Source organism: Gallus gallus, chromosome 18, assembly GCF_016699485.2.
Source record: "Gallus gallus isolate bGalGal1 chromosome 18, bGalGal1.mat.broiler.GRCg7b, whole genome shotgun sequence".
In the NCBI taxonomy this organism is placed as follows: domain Eukaryota; kingdom Metazoa; phylum Chordata; class Aves; order Galliformes; family Phasianidae; genus Gallus; species Gallus gallus.
Window position 1 is genome coordinate 10,364,507 of NC_052549.1, and position 19,935 is coordinate 10,384,441.

Below are 19,935 nucleotides of genomic sequence, written 5' to 3' on the forward strand. Positions count from 1 at the left end.
AAATGGAGCTGTCTGCGCAGCTTTGGCTAGGCGGGCACTGTGGGCAGCCTGGCTGTGGCAGCTCAGCGGAGCTCAGCTCCTGCCTGGTGCCGCACCGCGCCGCAGCTCTGTGTGTGCTGCAGAGCCCGGCAGCGTGGGACCCCTGGAGGGGACATGGGGTCGGGAGCAGGGCTGGTGGCCAGAGGGGATGGGAATGCTCCGTCCGTACCCAAAGCCGTGGTGCGGTGCTGAGCTCGGGCAGGGCCTCACACGCAGCAAGACCTTGGTGGTTGCATTTAGTTAACAGAGGAATCAGTCACTGCTTGAAGTGTCTCTGTTATAATTACATAAGAGCAGCTAATCACTCCAGGAAGAGACACACTGCTGACCCGGAACAGCCCCGGGCGCTGAGACTCAGCATCAGCGTTAGAGCGGAGAAGCCCGGCTGCAGCATCCTGTGCTCGTGGGCACGGTGGGGCTGGACAGGAGGGCGGCTGTGGGTGGGCTCAGCGCATCGGGGTGTCCCCGCAGCCCCCGGCACTGCCCAGCACCAGCGCTATGGGCTGATCCCAGCGGCGCCCGTCTGCTGGGGAACAGCCTCTGCAAAAGGCTGCTTGGAAAATTCCTCTCCAAAAGGGCCGCTGCCAAGTTTAGCAGATTATATTTTTAGGGAGCAAGTCTATTCCTAGCAGTGTTGTAGCTGTTGCAGCAGCGGGTTTGTTTAAAAGCCTCTTCCATCCCCTGCGTGCACATTTCATGGGGTGGGAGCCCGGACCCCATCCCTGCACAGGAAAGATGGCTTTAGGGCTGCAACAAATAAGTTTGCCTTTTCTCTTTCTTTTAATATATTGAAAGCACCAGCATTAATTTTAGCTTTTGTGAAGCCGGTTTTCCCACAATAGCTGTAATTTAGGCCTACCCTGCCTGGCGATGCTCTTTTTATAGGTATATTCTTATTTTAGTGCTATAGTGATGGGTGAATGAGTAGATTAAATTAGATTTAGTATCTATCATTCTTTAAAGCGTTACAGGCGGTGGTTGCGGGGATGAGGTGTAATTAGGCTCAGCCGCCCCGCGCTCCCCACTCCCACCCCCCGGGTGCCCCCGTGCTGCCCACACCTCACCCTGGTGCCGAGTGGGGGCACTGGGGGTTACGCTCCCCACGTGACGGGCAGCTGCATCCAGTGGGGCAGCTGTGCCAAGGGGCTGTGGTGTCTGGCACAGGGCAGGCATCTACCCTACAGTTCCCAAATCCCCTGGCGAGCCCCGCTCCTCTGACCGGTGTCTCCGTGCCGAGTTCTGGCTTTGCCGCTCCCATCGTTCCCCAGCACACAGCTGGCTCCGTCAGCTCCTGCACCCCCAGGGCGCAGCCCCCGCCCCACCACCCCCGCATCCTGTTTGCACCGCGCCGAGCTTAGAAATTGGCTTTGCACAGCATCAGCAGGATTCGCTCCAGCCCCTGTGTAAGCAGCGCTGCTGAGATGCGATCCCTGGCACCGGGAAGCGATTACACAGAGTGAGACGAGCGCTGGAAGGAGACCCGCGTGGAGGAGGGACTCCACAGAGACGATGGTGTTGGGAGAGAGTGGCGTGCAGGCAGCCCCGGCGTCGCGCTGGGGACACGTGGGTGCCACTGCCTGGGGCGGTGGGGTGGCTCGGCATCTCGGCCACCCCCTCCCTCAGAGCTGTGGAGCTGCTGTGGCCGCTCTCGAAATCGCTCCCTCCAATCCTTCGTGGTGGGTGCTGGAGACAGAGCGTGGCTGCAGTGCCAAGCCGGGTGCCCACCCCTGTCCCAGCAGCCCACGCTGTGCTCACTGCAGACTCCACCGGGCGGGCACGAGGCAGGGCTGGCTGCTCGCTCCCCCTCGCCAAAGTGCTGGGCTTGCAGCACTTTGTCATGATTTTCATCTCATCTCCGAGCAGCAATCCTTCACTGCTCGCATTACCCAAGTAGAAAATGACACATAAACTGACATGATTGCTGCTGTTTCTCAGTGCCACGCAACATCTGTTCCCTCGGCGGTGCGGGGGAAGGTGGGCAGGGGCTGTGACGTGCCACGCGGCCCCCCAACTTCTCACCCTTTGCTCCCCTCCTGCCGCCGTGCCTCCTCCAGCCGTGCTGCAGCAGAGCCGGGAGCCGAGGGCAGCTGGAAGTGCTGGGCCGGTGCAGGATGGCGGTGGGGAAGCAGCAGGAGGAGCTGCACTTGGCTGCCCACACGCCCCGTCCTGCGCCGTGCTGGGGACGCTGCGTCCCCCCGGCGTCCCTCCTGCGCACAGCCCACAGCTGGGCAGGACCTGCAGCAGCGTGTCCTGAACCTTCCAGGCCTTGCAGACCTGTTGTCCAGCAGATTTCTCTCCGTCTCTTCCCAGAGGCCCGTGCTGCTCGGGGCCATCTCCGTGCAGGCGTCCTGCAGCAGGGGCTGCTCCGAGCTCTGCCACCATCCCCTCCTGGTGTCCCCACACCCGGCGCAGCGCCGGCCGCAGCCTTCTGCAGGCTCCTGTCTGCAATCAAAAACAGGGAGAGAAGAGTGAGAGGCAGGCGACGGTGGCAGCTTATTTGTGATCTGCATTGTGTGGGGAGCTCTTAATTAGAGCTAATTAGGCTAATTAACTTGCAAATGAGAAACTCGTCTTTTTCTCCTTTTCTTTTACAAGAGAAAAAAAAAAAAAAAACCAAAAAAACAAAACACCATAAAAAGCTGAACGACAAGCCCAGTACCGGCGCTGCTGTGTACCTGCAGCAGAGCCCCTTTGGCTCGCAGGTTGCCCACCCGGCTCCTCCCTGTGACCCCCAGCACCAGCACCATGGTGCACCCCGTGCCCGCTCCTCCCTCACACATCTCTGCTCTCCTCCCCTCTCTCTGTGCTGCAACACCCCAGGGGCTTTGTTAGCACAACTCGGTTCAAATGTCTGATTAGTCTTTAGGAGATCGAGGGGTCAATTTTCCACAGCTCCTTCCTCTCCATTTAACTAATTTAACTGCACGATTGTTACAAATTTCATTTTATTATAGCCCTGCTTCTCAGTCCAATTGAATTACCAAAATCTCATTTTCTCAGAAGTGCTGAATATGTAATTAGAGGAAAAATTATGCTCCTGACTGCCTATTAGAGGGGTTCGTGTGCGAGCCCAGCTCCGTGCACACGCGGGTGCGTGGCTGCTGAGCACCCACGAGTGTGCGTGCGGTCACGAGTGTGCATGTGGGGAAGTGCTGTGTGCAGCTGTGGTGGTGGGTGGCAGTGGTGGGCTCTGCCAGGGGATGTGGCTGCATCCGGAGCTCACGAGGGCACTGTCGCTTCTGGCCTTGGGATGCAGGGCTCCCTGTGCTGGACACTGAGCACGGTGGGTAAGGCGGAGCAGGGCTGCAAGGCTCACAGGCTGCTGCCCACTCTGCAAGAGCAGGCAGAAGAACAGAGCTAAGGAATGCCCCGAGGCAGGAATGCCTGCAGGGGCTCAGCAGGAGCAGGTAGTGTAGCTCGGGTAGGCACTGCTGGGTACGTGGCTCCTTTCCTATCCCATCTCCGCGCTCGACACATCCATGCTTGTGTCTCCTCCGTGACCAGCTGCCCAGGCCTTTTGGTGGCTGATGCAGAATGAGCACTCCTGGAAGTCCTGGCAGAGCGCATGCAAACATCCACGTCTGTGCTGCTCCGCCGGGCAGGGCAGGGCTCCACATCCCACAGCAACCATCCTGCCACTCGCTGCAGCCCCGGACACACCACATCCTGGCCCATCTCCAGCACAGACACAGCACGGTCCCCCCCCTGCACAGGTCCGTGTGAGCCCAGGGAATGTCCCAGGCATGCGGGGGGGTGCGAGGCGGCGGCGTCCTGGAGCCCCCACAAAGCACCCCCGTCTCGCCTCAGTTACACAACATTATCATTTCATAATACTCTGAAATATACATGAAGTTGGCTGAATGCAGATGAAATTGCACCATTTACTTCATGAATATTTCATGCAGCCTCAGCTCCGAAGTTTCCGGCTGATGGAGGCAGGAGCCCATGCTGGACCCCGGCCCTTGCAGCCCCATCAGTCCCGTGCTGGAGGTGACGGTGACGCACAGCCAGGGCAGCTCCAGGTGCCGCCGGCCAATGGTGCCACCCATCTCCCAGCCCACAGCACTCTGCAGGAGGGGTACCCAGGGCCGCTCACTGGAGCTGCACTCTGTCCCCTTCTGCTCCTGCACCGCGCTGCCCCGGCGGAGCTTTGTGCCACGGGGTCCCTGCCTGCAGCCCTGCTTCCTCCCCGCTCTCTGCACAGCTCCCAGTTGAGCATCCCTGGCAGATGCCACTAGCGGGCTCTTCACCCCTCCCCTGCCACATCCTTAATGAAGACATTACTGACGTGGCTGCCACCTCCAGCTCCTCGCCTCCCTTCACCGCTCCTTCCCCACTCCTTGTCCTGGAGCACCACGGGCTGTGCCACCAGCACAGGGTGGGCGAGGATTGCCCCCAGCAATGGGACGTCCCCCCATCAGCCCCCCACACGCGGGGCCTCGTGACCCCCTCCCAGGCCCGGATCTACGGCTGTGCTGCCCCGGGGCCGGGAGCACTGCTTTGTATGGATGGCGCAGCATTTTGGGTAATGAAATATTCACAGGTCAGTGATTCCTTGAGAAATGACGGGGATCAGTCAATTCCTTTTCAGGGAGTAATTTTCTTCCCCTTCACGGCCTCTGTTTCATGTTGACAGTCATTAGCATGAGAGAGCAGCTGGATCGAAGAGGGGACGCGGGGCTCTCCGCAGACAGCCGTGCGGGGACCCTCACGGCACCATAGCTGGGACAGTCCCTCTGCTGCAGCCCTGCCTGCACTGCCCCGCTCTGGGGCAGTGGTTGCAGATGCTCTCACTGCACGCAGGAGCAGAGCACTCTGCAGAGGCCATGGGTAGTCTCACCCTTTCCCAGTCTGCTCCCCAGCACTGCGCAGGTGGGCGCAGCGCTCTCTGCCTCCAGCAGCACACCGCAGCCCTGTTGCAGCTGCCCCGATGCAGGTGGAGCCACAGGCAGTCCCGTGCTGGCCGGGACCCCTCCTGTGGGCAGAGCGTGGGGAATGCTGTGGGCCGCCAGTACCTCTCGTTGGCACTGCGCTCAGCCGGGTGCACCAACGCTCCCTCTGTGTTGGTGGGGTTCCCGGCGCATTATTTTTCTTAAAAAGGAGAAAAAATGTTAGAAATGGCGTCGTCAGCCCCGAGCTGACAGGCACAATCACCAAAGTGCGGCGTCGGCAGGAACCGGCCCCACGCGCTAAATGACTTGAAAGGAAATGGCCTGGATTGTGCTGAGGAGGCAGAGTGCGGTGGGGAGAAAGCAAGTGGAGCAAACAAAAAAACTTCATTAATTAAAGAAACTCGTTAATGAGGGACATTTAATCAGCTAAAGATGATATCCACCCCCTGCCTGCCATGGTGCAGGGATAGTCGGCCTGCTGCGGCAGGGGCTACGGATGGGGACGGGGATGGATGTGGGGCAGGAGATGGGGACAGGACAGGGGACGGGGACAGGGATGGGTCGGGGCTGTGCTCGGGGAGCCCTGTCCTGCCGGGCAGTGCAGGGAGGTGGCCGGCTCTGCTCATGCCCCAGCACTGCCTGTTTCGCTCCGCGCTCGGTCTCGGGCACCGCGCTAATCTCCTGTCTCATTTGCTAAATGAGGGCCACGGGCCATTAATAACCAGAACATCTTTTAATGAAAATGCAGAAAGCCGCCCTACAAAGTGCCATGCGGGAGCATCCCCTGCGCTCCCGGCAGGGAACTGCGGCGCATGGACACCCGTCGGAGCACAGCGTCACGCACTGAGCTCGCCGAGCTGCGGGCACCTGGCTGCAGGGGGTCCCCATCACCCTCACCCCAGGGCTCAGCGAGCACAAACCCCGCCGGGCGCTGGCAGCAGCTGTGCCATGGGGCTCTGCACCGGGCTGGGCTTTCCTGGGCTGCATGCGGCACAGGGAGGGGTGGGCGGTGCGGGGCACGCAGCCGAGCAGCGGCAGTCGTCAGCAGGCACTGCTCAGCCAAACCCCTCAGATCCCCATCCCCTCGCAGGGCCCTGCCCCACCGCTGCCAACCTGCTATGGGTGGCATGCAGGAGGCGTGCAGGAGCCGTAGATCTGAGCCTCTGCAGCACCAGCAGCCCTGGAGACAGCGAGCAGCAAAACAGGGGAACCTAATGGTCCCTGAATGAAATAATACTTGGGCAGACAAGCACTGCGACAGCCCTAATTAATAACAGATATGAACGTGGCTGTCAACGCGGGCTGGCAAGGAGCCAGCGGGGTCCAAGACTCACGCAGGTGAGGAAGGCACCTGTCTGCATACCCTGCCCACCCCGTGCCCCATGGCTCCACTTGTGTGGGCCGTCCCAGGGCTGTTGGTCCCACAGGGTGCCCCACTCCTGGGGCACAGACCATGGCAGAGGCTGGCTCTGTCCGTCTGCTGGGACTCTTTGCTGGGTTAGGTTTACCAATCCAAAGTGCCCCCCTCCTTGGTTTTCATATCTGAAGTGAAAACCTCCCTGGTAGAGCCTTGGAGAAGGAAGCGAACCGAGCACTGGTGGGCAGCAGCTCAATCCCTGCCCTGCTGAGAGCTGATCCAGGTTATGGGGGCAGCAAAGATGAGCGTGCAGTGCAGGGGGACACGGGAGTGCTGCGGGATGCTCCTGCTGCCAGCTCCGTGCTGGGGATGCAGGCAGGAGGATTGGGCATGGGGAGCACGGCCATGGGGCTGCCGGGGGCCGGCCTGCTGCTGGGGGGGCTCAGCGCTGGGGTGTTTGGGGAGCAGATAAAGAATGGGACCGGCACCCTATGGGTGCCATGGGGGCAGTGCCGTGGCCCTGCTGCCCGTCCTGCAGTACCGCCGTCCCGGCTGCGCTGGCAGCGCATCTGGCTGGCGCGTCCCCGAGCAGCTGAGTCAGCACTGGAAGGCGATGCGAGGCTGTGAATGACTTGCAGATACGTGCGGGGGCTGTTTGGCTGCGTTCGCATGTGGTCCCCACCGTGCCCCCGATGCAGGCTGTGCTCTGCTGCAGGTGGGGAAGCAAGGCAGGTGGGGGATTGCGGCTGGCAGCACGGCGCCCCCCTCTCCTCCCCTCCCCACTGTCCCTCCGCACCATAAATCGGCCGCACACACAATTAAGGAGCTTGTCTGCACGGTCTGAGCCACAGATGTATTTCATGGGCGAGAGGTGGTTGTAAAGCATCCACAGGGGCTGCCAGCACTGTGCTCGGCCGCCTGCACGGAGCGCACGTGTGTGTGAGGGGGGTTACGGGGGCTTTGCAGAGGACTGTGGGCAGGAGAGGTCCCCCCGCCCCACGGCAGCCCCAGCCCTGAGCAGCCCACGGCACAGGTGCAGCTCACCTCGTCTGACCGGGGCAGCCAGGCCAGCTGCGTTACAGCAAAGGGGTTAATCAAATATTTAGCAGTTAATTGATGCCTGCCTGCTGTTTGCCAAGGGGCAGCTGACATCCCTGCCCCTCCGGCCCTGCTGCCCTCTCTCTGGTGCCCTCCCGGCCGGGCTCTGAGCACGCAGGATGCTGCCCCACTACCCGACGTGCGCAGCTTTCTCTGCAGTGGTTTGGCTGCTCTTTGCCCCGTGTTCCCTCCGACCTGAGGGCTGTCCTGGCTCCCATCACCACGAGGTGATGCGTGGGGTCCCCCGCTCATCCCCACTGCAGCACGGCCTCGGTCTCTGCCGTGCCGTGTGCTCCAGCCCCGTTCTCCCCCTGCCTGAGCCCCAGCAAAGGGGGTACGTGGGGCTCGGAGCGAGGAGGGGATGGGGGCTCAGCTGCGGCCGTGGGGCAGGAGTGGCGCGGCGCAGGGATAGCGCAGGCTGCGGGGCGGGGACTGAAGGCTGGGATGGGGCGGGGGGCTGCAGCCAGGGGGACCCGCAGCCCCGACACTTCGGGGACGCTGTCTTGGAGGTGACGGTTGGGCGCCGCTGTCTCGCAGAGTAACCAGGACGCCACGGCTCCGCCTGACGCGATGGCACAGCCCTACCCCCCGGCACAGTACCCCCCGCCCCCCCAGAACGGCATCCCCGCAGAGTACGCGCCGCCGCACCCCCACCCCACGCAGGACTACTCGGGGCAAAGCACAGTACCGGAGCACGCCATGACCCTCTACACACCAGCACAGAGCCACGCCGAGCAGCCCGGCTCCGACGCCAGCACACAGTCCATAGCAGGGACGCAGACAGTACCGGTAAGGGAAGGGTATGGGGGACGCTGGCGGCACAGCCGCGGTCCATTGGGATGCCGGATGCCCCCACCGTGCCCAGGGGAGCAGCAGCCCGCAGCGATCGGCTCACTGCCCCATAGCCACCCCCCCACCCCCCCTTCCCCGTCATTTCTAATCACTTGTAATCTACCTGCTTGGCTGCTTTCCAATCAGATAGCTTCAATTATGTGGTTGTAATGCAGCTCTGGGGGGAAAAGTGCTGAGCTGAGCACTTCCCAGCCTGGCCACCGCAGCCCTGTGTGCAGGGTCTGCCTCCCTCAGCCCCCCCCCCCCCCCCCCCCCCCCCCCCAAGTGTGCCTGTGTGCCACCTGATGCTCTCTGCAGGTCACTCCCATCCCCACCCCCACCCGGCTGCCCTTCCCTGGGTCCCAGATGCCGCTGCTCCTGAATTGTACCCACTGCTGGCAGAGACCTGGGAGGGCGGTGTGGTGCTGCCCAGTGAGGGGGTAACGCGGGGCCAGGGGTGTTCTGGGGCCAGAGGAGAGGGACACAGTCCCCGAGCCCGGATCCAGGTTGGGTTTTGTGGTGCTGGTGAGGGGGGTCTCAGCTGATGAGGCGGCGGTGCTCCTGCAGCAGACAGACGAGGCGGCACAGACAGACAGCCAGCAGCTACATTCCTCAGACAACACAGACAAGCAGCAGCCCAAGAGGTTACACGTCTCCAACATCCCCTTCCGATTCCGGGACCCCGACCTGCGGCAAATGTTCGGGGTGAGTGGGGTCCCATGCAGCCCCCTGTGTCCCACGGCTCGGTTCAGGCTCCCAGTCCTCACGTCACCGAAGGGCCTTGCCACCGTCCTTCCCCTGGGCCCCCCGTGCCCCCCCGTTCTGCTGGTCAGTGGGGTTTTTGCCCCAGTTAGCGGCTGGGCTCTCAGCTCTTGTCCCCCTCCCTTCACCCCTCCCATCCCTCATTAGGATTCAGAGCACTGGGGGCTCATTAGCTTTGAAGTGACCTCTCTGGGTCCTGGAAGAGAGCGTGTGGCAGGTGGGACGTGTGGCACTGACGGACCCCAGGATGAGCCCTGTGCTGATAGCCCGGGAGCTCTGCGGGCGCTCACCCTCTGCTCTCTCCGCTTGCAGCAATTCGGGAAGATCCTGGATGTGGAGATCATTTTCAATGAGCGGGGCTCCAAGGTGGGTGCCACCATTACAGCGAGCCCTGGCAGCGGGCACGGCTCAGCCCGGCTGGGTGCGCACCTCCGGGGGCCGTGTGCCGGCTGCCCCACTCCTGCCCCATCCCGGGGGCGCCTCCCGCTGCCCTGCGCCGGCTGTGGGGACGTGTGGTGCCCCTGCACCAAGCGCTGGAGGGGGAGGGGGCGATCCGTGCCCGGCGGGGTGGCTCGTGTCCCTGTGTGTGTGGGTGTCTCTGCTGCATCTTCCCCGCTTTCTGTGCCCCTTCCCCAGACTCTTCTCCCAGCTCGTGGGTGACGCCGGGGCCTCCACCGGGACCTGGCCCGCATACGTGGTCCATACAGCGGCTGCTCTCTCCTCTGCCAGCTCTCCTGATTCACCCCTCTCTCTCTCTCTGTCCCCGCACCCTCTCTCTCTGTCTCTCTCTGTCTCTTTCTTTCTCCTTTTCTCCTCTGCTCACAGGGTTTTGGGTTTGTAACTTTTGAAACTAGCACAGATGCCGACCGGGCACGAGAGAAGCTGAATGGCACGATCGTAGAGGGCCGGAAGATTGAGGTGCTCAGATAAGTGTGCTAGTGCCCTGCCTGCCCTGCCGTGTGCATGTCCCGGGGGTGCCTGCCCGGTGTGTGCATGCGTCCCTGAATGCAGCACGGGGAGCATGCGTGTGCGCTGCAGGGAACTCATGGCTTACAGCAACAGGGAGAGGCTCAAAGGAGAACAACCCGAGGGGTAGAGAGAGCTGGGGGCTGGGGGCTGGCAGTGTCCTGCTGGTGATGGAGGAGCGCACAGGAGGAGAAAGCTGCGTGGAGCTCTGCAGCCACTGTGCGAGCAGCTGCTGTGCCCTCCAGCCCCGGCAGCGTTACTGTTTGTGTGCTGTGCGGCACTGTGCAGGGCAGTGCATGGAGCGAGCTGGGCGTGAGCATCCCTGCAGCACAGAGTGGGGCCTGGCACAGTGGGACCCGTGGACAGGGCCCTGCTGAGCTGGGCAGCTGCTGGTGGGAGCAGCCAGGGCTCCTGGCATGGGCACATCCTGTGAGGTGGGGACAGGAGGCGGCTGAGCCTGGCACCTTCAGCACAGGGTCACAGTCCCATCGGCATGGTACGGTGCTGTCACAGCTGCAGGACAGCCTCATCCCGTGTTTCCTTGCTCGCCCTGTCCTGCCCTCTGGTGTTTCTCTCAGCAGTGATGCACACAGAGCAGGCCTGGAGTTCTGCCTCGCCAGCACTGTGCCAGCCAGCACTGAGCTCCCATCCCATCTCTCTGCAGGTGAACAACGCCACAGCCCGGGTGATGACGAACAAGAAGACTGCAAACCCCTACACTAACGGTAGGGACCAGTGCAAAGAGAGACCGAGTGGGCACGGGCATGGCTGAGGTGCTGAGCAGCCCCGGGCACCGTTTCCATTGCTGCAAGGCTGAGCTGCAGCACGTGTGCTCTGTGCCCTTGGCCAGAAGCAGCAGTGGCCGCTCCCTGCTGAACCTGGCAGTGTGTCCCTGCACCACCCAGGGATGGGAGCCACGGGGGGAGCCCGGTGGGGTGCCAGGATGGGTGCACAGAGCCGCAGGTCCCCCCTAGCTCACCAGCCTTCCCTGCTTGCAGGCTGGAAGCTGAACCCAGTGGTGGGAGCTGTCTACGGCCCCGAGTTCTACGCAGGTAAAACCTCAGCTCCACAGCGGGGCTGTGCTGTGTTCCACCCCGCTGCTCCTCCAAGCAGCCCCCTGCATGCCCCTCTTCCCCTCCCCCCTCCTCCCCAGCATGCACACTCCCCCCACACCCATTGGCCCCAGTGTACTTGCAGGGGCCGCGTCCCGGCAGCCTCATCCCTGGGGCGGTGCTGTGGGCACAGATGGACGCTCCAGCCCGGGATGCACTGCGGCTGCTGCAGGAATCCCATGTTTGTCCCCTCCCTCCTGCAGTAACGGGGTTCCCATACCCTGCCACGGGGACGGCTGTGGCCTACCGAGGGGCACACCTACGGGGCCGAGGACGTGCCGTCTACAACACGTTCCGGGCTGCGCCCCCACCGCCGCCCATCCCCACCTACGGCGCGTGAGTACCGGAGCTGGCGGGGGGTCGGAGCCACTCAGACCTCCAGGGGTGGGGGTCCCACCTTGTGCCGCAGCCCAGCACGGCTGGGGGACTCGGCCCCTTCCCGTCCCACTCCGTGCACGCTGCGGCAGCTGCCTCTTGGCCAGCCCTGCTGCTGACTCGGCCCTCAGGGGTGCCCCAAGAAGGCGCCTTCTGTTTGGTTTTCCATTTGGTGCTGAATTGCCTCAATTCTGCTGCTGTCAGTGTCTGCACTGCTGGCTCCTGCACAGCGGGGAGGTGTTGGGGAGCGGGCTGCAGCTCCCTGGCGCCTGCCTGGCCTCCGCTTCTGAGATGCTCCTGCACTGATTCAGCCCAGGCTGTCCTCTGCTCTCCCCATGTCCCTGCCCACCCTGCCAGGAGCCCCAGCCCAGGCCACGCCTGCATCCCGCACCCCCAGCACCTCGAGCTGCCTTGACAGCCACTTCTCATCCCTCCCTTCCCAACTCCCTGCAGGTCACCGGTGTCACCTCCATCCAACCTACCTGGCAGCACCAGCTGTTCGCACAGAGCAGGGTGCATTTATCAAAGCTTTAAGCCAAGGTGCAGATTGCAAGCAGAACCCAGGACAGCCGCAGCCAGCTTCTGTGTGGCTGCAGGGCTCCGTGTCCCCAGATAGCTGTCTCCATGTTTCCCTGCAGCACTGCTGCTCGCCCTGCTCCATGCACCCACCTCAGGCTGAGCACTGCCCAGGGATTTTGCTGCTCTCAATCCTGGTAGGGCTGAGCGTGCCAGACCCAGCAACCCCAACCTCCCCATGTCCCCTCGGCGTGACTGTGAGCATAGCTGGGTTGTGTCCAAGCGCAGTGCCTGCAGCAGCTCCATCAGGCACCCGGTGCCCGCAGCTCTGACTCCTGTGCCTCATTTGCAGGGTCGTCTACCAGGACGGGTTCTATGGAGCAGAAATCTACGTAAGTGCTGCCTGCAGGGACGCTGTGCAGGGATGGAGATGCCGCCCGTCGGGCACCGCTCCTCCTGCACACCACAGTGCCCGATGTGGTGCTGGGGACCTGGGGGGGTGGGTGGCCGAGGTGCTGTGCGGGTGGGGGTGGCGCAGTGTGGGGTTATGCCCCCGGCCCCATGGGATTGATGTCCTCGGCGCGTGTCGGTGCGCTGTCTTACACCAGCGTTTAACCTCCATATTTAAAAAGCCATTGGCGATATTTCAGGCGGGCGGCTGAAGGATTTATCTAACGTGACACCTCATTAAAGCGATCAGGGAGGTGACATTCTCTCCTCTGGAAATTTAATTTTTTAAGGTTAATGTTTGTGAAAGCCCCTGGGGAATGGTAATGAGGCTGGTGTGCGCCCGGAGGTTCAGCTGCCCGCAGGGTCCCACTGCTGCTCTGCAGCCCCTGGGGCACCGCTGGGGGGGGTGGCGGCCACCCTGATCCCAACCCCCCCCTCCCCCCCCCCCGGCAGAGCCTCCCCCTCACAGCCACCTCTCTCTGTCCCACTGCTGCAGGGGGGCTATGCCGCCTACAGATACGCGCAGCCTGCGGCCGCAGCAGCAGCATACAGCGACAGGTAAGCAGCACTGTAATTCGGGGGGAGGGGTTTGAGGTGCCCCATATGGCACCATATGGCACAGCGCAGCTCCTGCGCCCTGCAGCGTGAGGATGGGGCCGGGCACAGCGAGGGTACCCTCAGATCGGAGCTCCCCGGGCTGTGTAGTGCGGTTGGTGGGGGGCGGCAGCAGGGCAGGGGGAGCAGCAGAGGACCCATCCCCAGGCCTGTAACAACACCCCGCTGCTGTTTGCTCCTAGTTACGGCCGAGTGTACGCAGCCGCAGACCCCTACCACCACACCATCGGCCCCGCCGCCACGTACAGCATCGGCACCATGGTAAGAGCAGCCCCCGCGGCCTTTCCTTGCATCCCGACGCGCCCCACGCGAGCTGCAGCCGGCCCGGGGGGGTCGGGGGCTGCGGGGAGGGGTGCAGAGCAGCACAGCCCCCGTGCGGCACCGTCCCCAGCAGCACCCAGGGAGCGCTCCGTAGCTAGCCTCGCAACCAGCATCAAAGATGAAAAATCCCACTTGTGGGCGGGATCTCAAGCCAAACGGCCTTTTTCTTCCTCTTTAAATTGGTATTTATTTTTCACCCTCCCGCATCCCCCGGTTGAGCCCTGGCCACCGGGACCCCCCCCCTCCCCCGCCCCCCCCTCAGCCCATATTGTCCCCATGGCAGCAGTGGGTGCCCCGGGTGAGCCCGCCCTGTGCACCCCGAGGACAGAGGTGAATTAAAAAAATATCCAACAAACAAAAATAGAAAAAAAAAAAAAAAAAAGGGAAGAAATGGGCTTTGCCTCTCTCTTGAATACTGATTGGCTTTTTTTTTTTTTCATCTTTGATGTTGCAGGCTAGTCTATACCGAGGAGGGTACAGCCGCTTCACTCCCTACTAGCAAGACAGACCCAGCCCCTCACAGCACTAACACTGACCGCTCACTAGAAACCAAACCAGGCAGACTAAGCAGAGGCAGAGCCTCCCGGAGGAACCGAGCCCTGCCTGCGGGCTCTGCCCCGCGATAGGTTCACCTCGAGCCACTCCGCCGCAGCCTCCATCCCGCCCAGCCCGGGCAGAGCGCTGCTGGGGGGCGGCTGGGAGTGGGGCTGTGGGTGCCGCCCTGCTCGGGGCGAGGGCTTGGCCCCATAGGTGAGGCAGGGGTGGGGGTGTGGGGCTGCGTTGGGTGCTGTGGGGCCGGGCTGGCGGCTCCCACGAAAGCTCTGCCTTTCTGTTTCTGTTGTAGTGAACACGCAGCCGTTTTCCTTCTGGGACCAGGAAGGGCAAAACAAAACACACACACACACACACACATACACACATACACGGTTAAAAAAAAATTATACAAAAAAAAAAAGGAAAAAAAAAGCGGAAAAGCAAAGCAACCAACCAACAAAGCAAAGAGGCAACAGCCGAGCGAGCGTCCCATCTGTCCACACGCACGCACCGAGCGAGTCCCGGAGGAGACTGCGGAGCGCACGGAGCGCTGAGACGCGCCCAGAGCCGCCAACCCGCTGCCCCCGGCCCGGCCCGGGCTCCACGTCTTCCTTCGCGCCCGGCGCGGTGCCGGCGCGCGGTTCCGCCCGGCTGGGCTCAGCTGCCGGCCTGCAGCGCGCCGCGGCTCCGGGCTGAGCGCCGCCACGTCGGGGCGCGAGGCTGAGCCCTGCGCGGGTGTGCCGGGCGCTGCAGGGGACGCGCCTCTGCGTTTTAAAGGGAATTTTTGCTAAGAGGAGCTTGCGACTCGCTTGCGTTGCCCTCCCGCCCGTCCCTATCGCACCCAGGGCTCCCGCCTGCCGCGCGCCGCGGGGCTCCCTGCGCTGAGCTGGGATGGGGACCTACGGGACGGCACGGCCACCCCCCGCCCGCCGCAGGGACCCCGGGGGACGCGCGGCCCCCCCCCGCCCCCCATCCCCCACCCCCCGGTGCAGCCCCGTCCCGCGTCGGGGTGACCTCGGCTCAGCCGCCCCCGCCCCGCGTGGCTCCGCCACTCGTCAAACCTCACTTTATAGTCTGCAGACGCCCCGACGCTCCAGCAACGAGCTCCCCCTTTTCTATTCCCCGTGTACATAGCCCCGCCCGGCCGCCCCTGTACAAACCCCCATCGCTGTACTGGCTTCTTCCTTACAGCAACGCCCCGCGCCGGCCCCGGCTGCAGGCTGGCGCCGGCCCGTCCTGTATGCTTCAAAGGTGTGACCATTCTAATAAACAGTATTATTATTATTATTATTATTACTACAAGGATTATTATTATTATTATTATGGAAATTATTAATAAAGATTTCTTTCTTCAACCAGGGCGACTCCAGTTTTGACCGGGGCGCAGGCGCAGCGGGGCCGGGGGTCCCCACGTTGCAGCAGGGGGAGGGGTCCCAGCCGTGCCGAGCCCTTCCTTTTCCAAACCACCCCGTAATTTATTTCAGTGCAATTCGCCCACCGGGGGAGCAGCGGCTTCAATGCTGACATATTAATTTTCCTGAACGGGAGCCAGTATTGTGTGTGGGACCGGGGCCGGCGCTCCGAGGGAGCTGGGGCTGCGTGGCCCCGCTGTGCGGCACGCTCGGCTACGTCCCTGCCTGCTAATTGCTTGCTCACCAGACTGTGATAAAATAATTGCTGCTATAAATTTTCTCTCCTTCTCCGCACAAGATATCCAGGGGAGCCGCTGCGGGTGGAAGCGCCGGCTGCCGGCCCTAAGAGGGGGGGAACAGCACCAAGGCAGAGCCACGAAGGGCGCAGCTCCTCGGGGCTGCGAGTGGAAGCCCAAAACTCAGCCCTGAGCGGCGGTGGCCCCATATCTCCCGCCCCACCCGGCGCAGGGGACGCATGGAGACGGGGCTGTGCCACGTTCACCTTTAATGCCCGGCTCAGCTGCTGCCACCGGCCGGCTCAGAGTACACCAGCAGCAGCCGGCCCCATCGCTCCGGGCCCACAGGCAGCTCGCTGGGCAGCACCGGCTCCACCAGCAGCTCCAGCTGGCACGACTGCCCGGGTGCCGGCCGTGGCACCGCCAGCCCCACCGCACGGTACTGGCAGCCATGTGCCAGCCCCAGGAGCTGCGGCTGCGCCGGCTGTGCCCGGTGGCACCGTGCACCCTGGCTGAGCACACGGAAGCAGGCAGCCCGCCCGGGGGGAAAGGCCCAGCGCAGTGTGAGGCTGAGGGAGAGCTGCTCGGCGCTGGGGCCATCCTGCCACCAGAGCTGGGAGGCTGTCAGGCTCTGCACTTGCGGCGGGGAGGCTGCCATGCTGCCCGCATCCAGCACCTGCGGAGGGGAATGCGGCACCATCAGCACCACGCGTGGTTGTGGCCGGGTTTGCAGCCCACGATGCAGCAAGGATGTGCAGGGCACCCACCCGGAGCTCCCCCAGGAGGCAGCTGAAGCTCGTCTCCTGTGGGCTGGCCTGCTGACGGGACACCAGCAGGGAGAGGTCGCGCAGGCTGCAGCCCCGCAGCTCCTGCTCGTAGCACCTGGAGGCAGAGGAACAAAGCTAGAGCAGGACTGGGCATCCCCCGATGCCCGGGGTGCAGGGTGCTGGCAGGGCACTCACCGGCTGGTCCAGCCCTGGGCACCGTGACTGCAGGCAGCAAGCATCCTGGAGAGGGCAGGTGGTGGGGCTGGGAGCAGACGGGGGTGGTGGCGGCCGTGGGGCTCTGTGGGAAGGCAGAATAGGCTGAGTCAGAGCCGTGCCCTGCGGTGAGTGTTCAGCGTGGGCAGCACAGGAGGCATAGGGTCCTCACCATCCTCACTCGGCAGCACAGTGACAGTGCCATCATGGCATCTGCTCGAGTGCCAGGTGGTGAGCTCCAGGGCAACCGTGAAGTCATCCCGGTGCGGCCCCTCCATCTTGTAGAGCAGGTTCAGGAAGAGCTTGGGCGGTGCATGCATCTGGAAAGAGAAAAGGCTGATGACCCCAAATCCACCCAGAGAGAGAGACAGAGAGAAGAGAGAAAGAAAAGGTACATTGGGTTAGGCCTATTGGGCAGCACTCGCCGGACCGCTCCGCGGCACTCAGCACAGGGCTGGCACGACTCTGCCAGGGCCTCCTGCAGCCATGCCCTGCCAGCACAGCGCCAGCCATGGAGGTGGGAGATTGGCATCCAACTCACCGGATGGCCACACGCTCCTCGCCGGGAGGGATGGTGCCCTGCACCCGCAGGGAGCTGCCCCCACACCAGGCGTCCTGCAGGCAGCAGCTGGTGCTCAGCCAGCCCCGGCGCTCCGGATAGAGGGGCTGGATCTCCTGGGCGCTCAGGTTGTACCACGGCCCGGCCTCTTCCTCCTACAGGACGGGGAATGCTGGGCAGCAGGGAGCCAGGAGCAGGACCTGTTGCCCCCACCCAGCCCTGGGGGCCGCAGCCAGGCTGCCCCCTGCACCCACCTTCCCAGCGAGGAACATGCCGGTGCCCATTCCCACGCTGAAGGAGGTGGCGAGGGGCAGCGTGCAGATGCTATGCGTGGGCAGGTAGTCTTCCAGCAAGCCCCAGAACCTGGAGGAAAGGGTGGGCATCAGAGCAGAGACCTTCGCTGCAGCCACATCGGCCAAAGCACGGGGGCATGCTCTGCTCACTTGTCCTCATTCTGCAGAAAGTTCTCCTCTCCCAGGTGCTCGTAGACCCAGCCAGGGGCGAAGATGGCTGCGGACAGGCCGTGCTTGCGGATCAGGCTCAGTGACTGCAGAGACAGGTGGTGAGAAGCATGGAGCTCAGGGCAGGCTGGGTGGTCACCCTGTCCCCTGCCACGTCCCCTCTCCCCCAGGTCCTACTGGTCCCATAGGGTGCCGGGACCACGGTGCAGGGATGTACTGCAGCATCGCCCTTCCCAGGGCCCGAAGCATTAGGACCTCCCATCCCCAGCCCTGTGCACACCGGATCCCAGGCTTCCTCAGCTCTCACCAGTGCACCCTGAGTCACCCCAGCACAGTGTGGATGAGCCATCGGAGTGAGCTGGGAGTCATGCACCAGGGGCAGAGCCACAGTCCTGCTCCAGCCACACACACCTTGTTGGTGTCAAAGCCACCACCAACCACATCCCCACGAGCAAAGACATCGACACCGATGTAGACGTCGGCGTGGCGCTGCCCAGCCAGCTCACGCGTGCGCTCCAGGTGCTCCTCCTTCCAGTTGTAGTTGACGAACAGCCCATCACAGGCATCAAAGAACACCCTGGGGATGAGGGTCAGTGCAGGAGAGAGCCCCCGCGAGGGGCAGTGCCAGCCATGCCTTGAGCTCCATAGCTCCCGAGAGCCAAGGTGGGGGGTGGACTTGTGCCTTACGAGGGCTGCTTTTGCTCAGGCAGGCACACGCCCCACTGCTCGCTCACCTATTCTGCTGATTCAGCTCATTCTGCCACCTCAACGTGCCACTCTCCAGGATGCTGTCGTACCAAATCACCAGCCCCCCCGGCACCGCGCCGTGCACCTCTGCAGTCAGATGCCGCAGGAAGGGGGACAAGTTCCCCACCGCCGCCGCCTGCCAGGAGAGAGCAGAGAGCAGCTGGGCACAGGGATGGCCCCATCCATGGGGACCCACGGCTGGGGCTGAGCCCGGTGGGGCAGGATGCAGGCAGGGGTGCTGCTCACGCTCAGCGCGTTCTCTATGTTGATCAGCCAGCCGTCGAAGCGGTAGTGCTGTGCGATGCGGGCCAGCTGGTGGCTCACAGCACGGTACGCGTCCTCCCCACCCGCCAGGAATGCCTCGCACAGCTTCTCGCCATCAGCCCACTCCGTGATGAAGGTGCCTGGGGAGGAGCGCGAGCAGTGTCGCTGCACATCCCAGCAGGATCCCGGCACCGCACCGCCCCGGTTCTGCCCTCACCCAGCACCGGGACGCCGTTCCTGTGCGCCGCATTGGTCCAGCACACGGGTGGGATGGTGACAGTGTGGTGGCTGAAGTAGACGAAGATGTCGATGTAGCGCCAGTGGTAGAACACGTACGGGTTGCGTGTGGCCGAGCCCTGGATGAACCTGTGGCAGAGCAGAGGGAAGTAATTGGGCAATGTGGGAGCGACGCCACGGAGCCGGGCAGGACCTGAGGCAGCCCACAAGTTGGGCAGAGCGGTGGCACTGTGTCACTCCGGCAGTCCCGGCAGGGCTGGCCCCATCCACGGAGCCCCAGAGCCAGAGATAAAGCCCTCTGGCCCCACTTGGAGAGGCCAACAGCAGGAAACAGACCAGGCACTGAACTGGAGGCTGGAGAAAGGGCAGCAGCGGGCTGGGTGTGTGCCGGGAGCTGCATGCACCTGTCCTCCAGGTACCACGCACCTGTCCTCCAGGTATCCCCCACGCATGTCGTGGCACAGCAGCGTGCGGGGTCTCCGGCTGTGCAGCGGGGGCTGGCGCTGGGCCAGCGGCACCGCACAGACGTTGAATTCATCATCGCTGCTGGGATGCCAGGCCAGCAGCTCCTCCAGGCCGGACAGGAAGAAGCTGATGGGCTCCGTGGTGCCGGTGTCGAAGTACCGCGCTGGGGAGGCAACGAGCCGGGACGGGGTCAATGGGGTCGGGGTGCGTTGGGGGGGGGCTCAGGGCGGCCCGGCCCGACCCCTCACCTGGCAGGGGTTGCGGGCGGGTGTCGACGGCCGCGTGCAGCACGGTGGTTCCCAGGGGCTCCGCCGCCGGCTGGAAGCTGCCCGGGGAGAGGGGTGAGGCCCGGGGCCGCCCGGCACCCCGCGCCCCGCTCCGTGTCCGCCCGCCGCGCCGGGCCGGGCAGCACCGCGGCCAGCGCCCGCCGCACCGGGCCTCGCTCCGACCGCTCCGACCGCTCCGCGCCCCGCGCCCCGCTCCCGGCCCCCACCCCCGGCCCAACCTCCGCCGCCGCCGCCCGCCCCGCTCCTCCTCTCCCTCCTCCGCCGCTCTCTTCCCGCGCCGCGCGGTCCCGTCCTGCGCCGCCGCCTCCGCCATCGCGCTGCCGCCGCTCCGCCCGCACTGCCGGCAGCGTGCGCCGGGCCCGGCCTGACTGCGGGGGGCGCGGCCCGAGGAGCTCCGCCCGGACCCGGCCCGCCCCGCG

At 63.9% G+C, this 19,935-nt stretch overlaps 3 protein-coding genes across 27 annotated transcripts in view; 1 reads left to right on the top strand and 2 right to left on the bottom strand.

The window, feature by feature from the left end:
• RBFOX3 (RNA binding fox-1 homolog 3) overlaps positions 1-15,226 on the top strand; it is a 111,672-nt gene extending 96,446 nt beyond the window's left edge. For 12 of the 23 annotated variants that reach the window (XM_040649857.2, XM_046902219.1, XM_040649855.2 and 9 more), the window contains 11 exons: positions 7,924-8,175; positions 8,785-8,922; positions 9,292-9,345; positions 9,805-9,897; positions 10,610-10,670; positions 10,944-10,997; positions 11,261-11,393; positions 12,301-12,340; positions 12,895-12,956; positions 13,196-13,274; positions 13,789-15,226. In XM_040649857.2, coding sequence (XP_040505791.1) covers positions 7,924-8,175; positions 8,785-8,922; positions 9,292-9,345; positions 9,805-9,897; positions 10,610-10,670; positions 10,944-10,997; positions 11,261-11,393; positions 12,301-12,340; positions 12,895-12,956; positions 13,196-13,274; positions 13,789-13,833 — 1,011 coding nt within the window. In that variant the 3' untranslated portion in view covers positions 13,834-15,226. The remainder of the gene's footprint in view (positions 1-7,923; positions 8,176-8,784; positions 8,923-9,291; positions 9,346-9,804; positions 9,898-10,609; positions 10,671-10,943; positions 10,998-11,260; positions 11,394-12,300; positions 12,341-12,894; positions 12,957-13,195; positions 13,275-13,788) is intronic. The other 11 variants (XM_046902220.1, XM_046902221.1, XM_015295580.4 and 8 more) reach the window with 6 other exon arrangements.
• LOC121107135 lies at positions 1,377-15,081 on the bottom strand. Of its 3 annotated transcripts, none has more exons than XM_046902228.1 (2): positions 15,029-15,081; positions 1,377-2,481 (listed from the first exon to the last, which is right to left on the bottom strand). In XM_046902228.1, exons 1-2 carry the CDS (start codon positions 15,032-15,034, stop codon positions 1,417-1,419), a joined length of 1,071 nt encoding a protein of 356 aa, XP_046758184.1. In that variant the 5' UTR covers positions 15,035-15,081; the 3' UTR covers positions 1,377-1,416. The 3 variants fall into 3 exon arrangements, with proteins under 3 accessions (XP_046758184.1, XP_040505797.1, XP_046758185.1); XM_040649863.2 differs by having other exon boundaries at positions 14,935-15,081; XM_046902229.1 differs by lacking the exon at positions 15,029-15,081 and adding an exon at positions 8,342-8,450.
• Positions 15,227-15,768: 542 nt separating the features above from the next.
• Positions 15,769-19,877, bottom strand: ENGASE (endo-beta-N-acetylglucosaminidase). The gene is made up of 14 exons (NM_001396619.1): positions 19,735-19,877; positions 19,478-19,554; positions 19,191-19,392; positions 18,745-18,893; positions 18,510-18,667; positions 18,251-18,399; positions 17,928-18,093; positions 17,499-17,602; positions 17,310-17,418; positions 17,038-17,210; positions 16,669-16,832; positions 16,479-16,581; positions 16,284-16,398; positions 15,769-16,192 (listed from the first exon to the last, which is right to left on the bottom strand). Exons 1-14 carry the CDS (start codon positions 19,827-19,829, stop codon positions 15,797-15,799), a joined length of 2,160 nt encoding a protein of 719 aa, NP_001383548.1. The 5' UTR covers positions 19,830-19,877; the 3' UTR covers positions 15,769-15,796.
• Between the last annotated feature and the right edge of the window lie 58 nt (positions 19,878-19,935).

Coding starts and splice junctions, on each gene's coding strand:
- LOC121107135 (XM_040649863.2), bottom strand. CDS start 15,000: ATGTACACGGGGAATAGAAAAGGGGGAGCTCGTTGCTGGAGCGTCGGG. Junction 2,482..14,934: donor GGGCGTCTGCAGACTATAAA/GTGAGGTTTGAC, acceptor TTTTGATTGCAG/ACAGGAGCCTGCAGAAGGCT.
- ENGASE (NM_001396619.1), bottom strand. CDS start 19,829: ATGGCGGAGGCGGCGGCGCAGGACGGGACCGCGCGGCGCGGGAAGAGA. Junction 19,393..19,477: donor CCGCCCGCAACCCCTGCCAG/GTGAGGGGTCGG, acceptor TTGCCTCCCCAG/CGCGGTACTTCGACACCGGC. Junction 17,419..17,498: donor TTTCTGCAGAATGAGGACAA/GTGAGCAGAGCA, acceptor CCTTTCCTCCAG/GTTCTGGGGCTTGCTGGAAG.